Genomic DNA, 8157 nt, shown 5'->3' with positions numbered 1-8157 from the left:
GATTCAATTATCATATTGAATTTACAATTCAATGTAAAATTATTACACCCACCGTCCCAAGTTAGTTGGAGCATTTCTTTTGGACACGAGATTTAAGAAATTGATTTGTTAAAAGTTAAAGTAGAGAAAGTAAAGTAAGAGATGAAGAAAGAGTAAAGTAAGAAATATAAAAAAAGAAAATGACTTCCTTAGGAAAAACTAAAAAACGAATACGACTCAACTATATTGGGATAGAGAGAATAGTAGTATATTTTTGCACAAATAACATTAATTCAAATAATATAAATCAAACTTAATATAACAATGTCAGGCCACCAACTATGATTGAATTGGGAGATAATTTTTGGTAGGGGCATCAATTTTACAATCCCATTTATCGCGACTGAGTGGGCCCCACGACAATCCCGTCCCAAAGCACTGTTCTACGCACTTGCACCCTTGTGCGCACTTCTTGAATGTGTGCTATGCACTCATATTTTTGGGGGTTGCAAGTCGTGGGCCACAATTTGAATCATTTTTCATTTCTTTTCTTTTTCATATTTTTTAATGTTGTTTTTTTAAAAAAATGTCTATCATTTGTTATTATTAGTACTTAAAATTTATTTTATATCTATATTTTCAATTTATATATCTATATCACATAATTTACATGTATTTATATGTGTATTTTCATTTTTACGCAGTTAGAGTAATTTTTAATTTCATACTCTTTCTGTTCACATATAAAAGGACAATGTGGTGGTAGAACCTAAATAAAAGGTCTAATATCAATTATAGTGTTCCATAGGAGTGAGAGCTAAAGCACTAAAGAACTTATTTGTACTAAGATTTTATGTTCTGTCCTTTTATTGATTCCAAAAGAAAGATTTTGTTCTCAACTTTCTTGATGTGCGTTTAAAACAACTAATTGGCCTTTCCCTTTTCCTTTCAACATCTCTACTTTGACAACGCTGCAGCTCTTTGGGGGACAAATCTTCCCACAACTTTGTGCTTCAAATATTCAAAGTACTTTTAATAAAATGAATTTTATTGGATGAGAGGATTGAAAGACAAGTTTTCTGTTAGTTAATGTTCTAAAATTAGACTTAGATTAATAACTTTTATTACTATTATTTATTTTATATTGATTGAATAAGTTTTTGTTATTGTATGGGGATCGGTTATTTAATGGAACTAAAAGTAAAAAAAGAACTACTACAGTATTACATTTATTGTTTGCCACTAAATCTTGCTATATTCCCGTTTATTTTTTCTGTCAATGATCCATCATATAGTAGATGCTAATATTTGGTTTCTTTTGTTGATTATTTTCAACATAACATCAAAGAAACAAAGTAATACTCCAATAACTTGATAGATGTTAAATGGTGCCAAAAAATTGTTCACTAGCTTCAAACTAGCTCAAGAATATGTTAGTTAACTACTCAAGTGGTCGAAATCAATTCAGAGTATCATACATATTTTTAAAATCCAAATCAAATCTATCACTTGCTCCATCATAGCCTTATAAAATGCAGGGACCAGTAACAGGCCTAAGTATGGGTAAAAGGCTGCTTTATCCCCTACCAAAATTTCTTTTTTTCGTTCTATGTTCGATTCATATAACGATATCAATAAAAAGGTTAACAAAGTCTAATTAACATAATTAATAAAATACTTTCCACAACTGACATTCAGAAAAATCATTATTAATCATGAAACTCTAGAGGAACTAAACCATATATCGATTAAAGAATACAGTATATACGAAAATTGCATTTTATTAATAAGACAACCGTTTATTTTCTACTGACAAAGTATGTTTCGATTCCATTCAAAAAAGTTTAGATAGAGTCCCTACATCACCTACTATTACTTCGATTTAAATGTTTAACACCTTCAAGTAGTTGGACCACCAAAAAGTAGTACAATTCCAACAATTACACTTTCGGCACTAAGAGATTTATGCATTAAATATATAGAAACATATATATGTACAAATTAAAACTATAATCTGCAAATTATTAGCCATTAAAAGTAGTAGTATCATCTTGTGGCTGTAGATTTAGACCTCTTCATTTTCCTATTCTTGTCTTCCGAACTGCTCCAACGGTACCCACTCGGAATGACGAATGGATCCTCCACCGCCTGCTCGCCACTCTTTAGGCGGTGGTGGCTGCCGCCTTTTGATGGCCGAGGCGGCAAGTGGCCGCTGGTTTCACCACCACAAGTAGTAGTATCATCTGGAAGTTGAGTTGGACTAGACAGAGGAGTGTAGAAATGTTCAAGTGGCTCTAGCTCCATGAACTTTGTAAATGTTATCACTACTCTCACCGTTGGAATCACCGGTATCGCAACCTGATCAAACAAGTGGTTCAAATTTAATCAATCTATCTCATTAAATTAATCAATACTACTATATGTCAAGATTACACTTTCCAGCTTGTACTATGAATCATATAATCCATGTGACAATATTAAATACTGTCAGTTCAAATGGATATGGGTCCACAAATGACACATTCAAATAGTAAAAGTAAAATATGAAAATGTCCGATATGATTAAATCTTACTTCCTCAATCTAATGATTAGAGAATCAAACATAGTAGGCCAAAAGCAATCGATAATATAACACTCTGTGTCATATGAGTTAGAAATAAAAATAAATAAATGAAAATGAGGAAACACTTGCTATAGCTACCTTAACCGGAAATGTGGACGGCGGTAACGTCGTCGTTAAGAGCTCTCGCATTCTTCTAACGGTCTTAATCTTATTCGACAAAATATCGAGTAACGGCAGCACCTCCTCCGTTTTCAAGGGAAAGTGTTCCGTCAGCCACACCGTCGGCCGCAGGCTCTTCGCGAACTCCTTCTCCTTCGTCCTCGGCGGCGCCACCAGCCTGTCCGCCGTGCATGGAGGCGGCGCTCTCCTCCTCGACCCACCAGGGAATATGTCCACACTCTTCCGAGACACCGACACGAATTCCCTATCCTCCCCGACGAAGCTACTGTGCCGCCGCTGGTAATCGCCGGAGACGCTGAATCTCGGATTTTCCGCTACGATGAAGCCGTCGTCGGAAGCCTCGTCGATCTCCAGAGGCAAAATGCACGTCTGTGGGAGTGGATCGCCTCTGTTTTCGGCTGCGGCGGCGGCGATTTTGCGCGATCGGAATGTTAGGTGGACATTGTGCATTTCATAAACCCTAGCTTTCCATTCTCCGACGGATTCGGTTTTCTCCTGGCGCCGCCAGTTGGTGCGGCCGATCAATTCGGCTCTGGTGACGTCCATTCCGGGGCGGTAGACGCTGGTTTGATTGCAGAAATTGGAGATCTCGGCGTCGGAGAGGGGATTTCCGGCGTTGTCGAAGACGTTCGAGATCAATTTCTTATCGTGATTGAGGGTGATGAGCGAGCCCTGCGGCGCGGAAACGTCGTCGTTTAGGAAGAGGAAGCTCTGATTGACGCGCTGGATTTTGAGGCCGTCGTAGCCGGCGAGCGAGGTGTCGGCGCGGAGGTTGCCGTCGCGCTTCCAGATCTTGTAGGTGTCGGAGGGGGCGATTTTCCCGACGAACGGCACGACGGAGCTGTCGAAGTGGAAGGAGATCTCGAGGTAGAAATCGCGCATGCGGCGGAGGGCGGCGACGAGGCGGGGGAGGCGGCGGCGCCACTTGGACCAGGCGGCGAGGTGGTGGCGCTGGACGAGGACGGGGACGATCGCCGGGCAGCGGCGGAGGAGCGCCTCCTGGAGGGGGTTCCAGCCCGCGGCGTTCTGGAGGGAGATGTCGGCGCCGGCGCCGGCGAGGGCGTGGGCGGCGGCGACGTCGTTGAGGCGGACGGCGAGGTGGAGCGGGGTCTCGCGGAGGCGGTTGTCGCGGCGGTCGAGGGCGGCGGAGATGCGGTCGGCGAGGCGCTCCTCGGCTAGGGAGTCGGATTCGGTGTGGATGCGGGCGGGGTCGGAGAGTTTTGGCAAGGGGGAAATGAGGTTGATGAGGGCAGCGTGGTCACCCGTGGCGACGGCGTAGTGGGCGGGGCTGTCGGCGTAGTCTTGTGGCCGTACGACGGCCGAGAATTTGGACATTGTGAGGAATGGGCGGTTTGGATATTACTGGTGGAGTTGAAGTTATGAATGCAGTTAAGAAGGAAGGGGAATATTTATTGCGAGAGCTGTTACATTTGTGCTTTGTGAAAACAAAGTGTGAGCATTGTCAAACAGTCATAAATCTTCTTGGCGCGGCTTTTCGTAAATCTTTAACTGTGCAGCTCATGAATTTTTGTCGCTCATATACTATGCTGTATTTCTCAATACTAGGAGTAAAATTTAAATATTAAATGATGTAGTAGTACTAAGTGTTTTCACTTACGATGTCAAATTAGAAAGGGTTAATATAGTGATGTTTTGTCAAATTTTGATAAGTTTCTAAGGTTCGAAAATAAAATAATATTACTACCACTTTATCAAATACTAGTAGTATAAGTAATTTTTTAAATTTTTGGATTTTTTTTAATTATATGATTTTGATTTTTTTTGTTTTGTTCGGGCTCAGATTTATTTGAATTTTTTTCTAAAAGAAAATCATTTTTCAGTTTGTTGTTAGAAAAAAAAAACCGAATGTTCATCCCAAAATTAAACTGAAACCAAAAATACTCACCGTTATGCGAGAATTAATGGAGTTGCACCTTGCAACATTGCTACCCAACCATATTAACTATCTAAGCCCTAATTAAGGCCTGAACTACACCCGTATTACGATGCTACCTCTCTCTATCACCTACTATCACATAATTCATATTTGCATTTGACACACTCAAGTAAATGATCTTGTATTACCTAGATAGTACTCTCTTTGTTCCATAATAGGAGCCACTCCTATTTTGAGCATGAGTTTTAAGAAATATACACCATCCATATTAAACTGGTCCGATCGTTTAGCCGCTCTTTCTAAGAGACGGGGTTCGAGCCCTGTCAGTCCCGACGGATTCAATAAATACATCAATTCATCTCTCTATATAGAAATAATTGAATAGAGAAAGAAACGAGAAAAAGAAAAACTCCTTAGATTATGTGTAATGTAGTAATTCCGTTTTTCATTTGGGAGAGATGGTTGAAAATAGAAACATTTGAAACAGTACGAGTTTTAATGCACAATTGGTTAAGTAAGTGAGAAGAATTAGTAAAGTAAGAGAAGAAAGAGAAAAAGTAGTGGAAGTAGAGTTAGTGGATTGTGGAGTCTATATTCTAAAATAGAAATATTATAAAGTTTCTATTTTTAAGAAACTGCCCAAAATGGAAATAGTTGTTATTTTTAAAAAACAGAGAGAGTAAAGAATAATGGGTTGAAAAAAAATAGTGAAATATGATACTCATTTTTTTATATTGATTTTATAATAAAATGTGAGTGAAGTGAGTTAGTAGAATGTGGAACCTACTTACCATTTATGGTAAAAATAAAGTATGACTCTTATTATGGACAGAACAAAATGACAAAGTGTGACTCTTGTAGTGACGAAAGGAGCAGTAATTTCTGTTAAAAACAGAAAGTGAATGATCTTATATTACATAGATAGTGGAGTAATAATCAGTTAACATGGAGTTAAATGTTTTTAATTCAAGTAGTCATCAGTCATGAATGAATTTGTTAATACTCCATACAGTTTTACCTTGCTTGATTTGTTGCAAATGGAAACGAGCAACTCTAAAAAACCTACTCATTATGGAAAAAATGTTTTTAATTCAAGCAGTCATGATTAAATTTGCTAATACTCCGTAAAGTTTACTTTACTTGATTTGTTGCAAACGGAACATACAACTCTAAGCCTACTCATTATCTTCCACGCCAAACTCCAAACAATTTATTTTAAATTCAAACTCATTTTCAATAAATATTGTTATTAATCAATAAATCTACTCTAATTAGAATCTCATAGCTGGAAATTTGTTCTCTCCTCGCTTATTTTTCCAATCACATCTATATATTTTATATAATTTTATTAAGAATCAATGATTTTATATAAAATTAGTATTTTAAAAATAGATAATAGTAATAACTAAAATTCAAAATGAATTTAATAACAATTACAAAATTAATTCACTTAACATGTAATCATGATCTCATTTATGGAGCTCATCAAATTAAATAATTAAAGAAATTAATGAAGCTTGGCCAATAAGCCCATTAAACTCGGTCACTTAGCCCAAATTGTTAAATAAATAAAACTAAACTAGGTCATTTAGCCTCATAAAATAAATAAAAGTAAGCTAGTCCATTAAAAGATATACACGATCGACCATTTGAGCCATACAAAAGCTTGGCCATTGAAGTCATTTTGCCAAGAGAATTCAGCTGGAGGCTCACTATCTGTCTTAACAGATTTATTCACTGTCTTCTCACAAACAACTTATCTAATAATCGGGATACTCCAGCTTCGCGCCTTATCATTTTCGATAACAAGAACACGATCAAATTACAATCTCCTTTAAGAATGCTTAATAGTCATTTTACTAACATTCTTGAGCATATCAATGACAATGACAGTTAAATTTCGCAGAATTGCAGGAAATATAAAGATGAGGGTAGATTCTAAAATTTGCATATAAAATTAATGATATTACGAACCACTATTAAAATTTATAATAAAATTCGAATAATTATTCCATATTGAATATAGAAAGTTCAACAAAATAAAATGAAATAATTCAGAGACATAACCAACATTGGCCCAGCAGACGCTTCAGCGGGAGCTTGGCCGGTGCGAGATGACGATGAGACAAAGATCAATGTCAGTTTCTAAAAGCGGTGGATTTTGTTTGTGGGTTATATGGACACAGGTAAAAAGGAGCAGTCAGGAATTCCTCTTGAGGTGTCACTGTTCTTTATTGTATTTTTAACCCTATTTTTCCACTCTAATTTTCTGTAATTAGTAATATTTTCATTTATTTCAGTTTTAGATGATCAGGAATTCTGTTTACATAGGCATAGTTTAATTTTATTTATTTTAATTCTCTATAATATTTTTTGAATTGTGATTTATTTTACAAATTATTTGAACCCATAATTTGTGTGGGTTATGTACAATCTAGTTACATTATGTATACTTAACTGTGCATTAACTCAAAATTTCCAATTCTAAATAGAATTTCATGAAATTTAATTAGGAGATATATGTATGATGTACTCCGTACATATGAGCTTTTCATACAAAATACTACTCCGTATATATTATTTGTATCAGTATTAGTATATTCTAAATTATTTGTGAGCTTATGCTCATAGACGATGGTCACCCCCCCGTTCGCATATTATTCCTAATAGTTTCAAGACATGATGATCCGTCAAAAAGTTATCATCTACATAGAGTCTAGCAAAATTTAAATTAAAGGAATTATATATATATGGAGTACTACATAAAATTGAATAGTTTAATATTGAATTTACTAAATTTGTAGTTCCGCTATTGGTTAGGTCCTTACAAACAAGAACGTCCAATCGTCACGTGGAAAAGTTGAAAATCAGATGCATTAAGGGTAGAGGTGGCCAAACCAAACCGGACCGCCGGTTAACCGGCGGTTCGTCCGGTTCCGGTTCGAAATCCGGTTACACGGTTTTTACGGTTCAGTTACGGTTCAAGAAATATGCAACTGGAACCGGCGGTTAACCGCCGGTTCGGAACCGCCGGTTAACCGCTGGTTAACCGGAAAAAGTAGCCGTTCGCCGATAGGTTCGTAGGGTTCAGGGGGTAGGTCTGAAAAAGAACGGTTAACCGCCGGTTTGTGTCGGAAAACCGGCGGTTTGTGTCAGAAAACCGGCGGTTCCTGGCACAAAACCGCCGGTTCCGGACGGTTCAGGCATAGGGTTCAGGCGTAGGGTCTGAAAAGGTGTCGGAAACCGCCGGTTTTCGGTCAGAAACCGGCGGTTTCCGACCGTTTCAAATTTTGAATTTCAATTTTTTTTTTTTTAATATCAGATTTTCCCCCCATTTTTATCTATAAATACCCCCTTCTTCATCACTTCTACTCACCCCATTCTTGTATTAACAAGGATTTCTCTCTCAATCTCCAATTCTCTATTCTCTACCTCATTCTCTCAATTTGCTCTCTACTTGTTTACTTATGTTGTTCATCAATTTTCATAATTTGCACTTCATATTAGTTACAACTTACAACTTGTTCAACTATATTA

The 8157-nt window shown here is 37.3% G+C and overlaps 1 protein-coding gene across 1 annotated transcript; it reads right to left on the bottom strand.

Annotated features, from left to right (window-relative positions):
* Positions 1-1742: 1742 nt before the first annotated feature.
* LOC125212377 (uncharacterized) lies at positions 1743-4186 on the bottom strand. The gene is made up of 2 exons (XM_048112533.2): positions 2682-4186; positions 1743-2337 (listed from the first exon to the last, which is right to left on the bottom strand). The coding sequence occupies exons 1-2, from the start codon at positions 4056-4058 to the stop codon at positions 2026-2028; spliced, it is 1689 nt and encodes a 562-aa protein (XP_047968490.1). The 5' UTR covers positions 4059-4186; the 3' UTR covers positions 1743-2025.
* Between the last annotated feature and the right edge of the window lie 3971 nt (positions 4187-8157).

Source organism: Salvia hispanica, chromosome 3 (assembly GCF_029641045.1).
Source record: "Salvia hispanica isolate PSC_SH4W2 chromosome 3, Shi_PSC_v1, whole genome shotgun sequence".
Classification (NCBI taxonomy): domain Eukaryota; kingdom Viridiplantae; phylum Streptophyta; class Magnoliopsida; order Lamiales; family Lamiaceae; genus Salvia; species Salvia hispanica.
Note: the sequence above shows the minus strand (reverse complement) of the source record. Positions and strands in the feature narration are given on the sequence as shown.

Bases quoted from the DNA above. Each gene is read 5' to 3' on its own strand.
- LOC125212377 (XM_048112533.2), bottom strand. From the start codon at position 4,058: ATGTCCAAATTCTCGGCCGTCGTACGGCCACAAGACTACGCCGACAGC. The intron at 2,338-2,681 runs GTAGCTATAGCA...TTGTTTGATCAG, and splicing joins CGTCCACATTTCCGGTTAAG to GTTGCGATACCGGTGATTCC.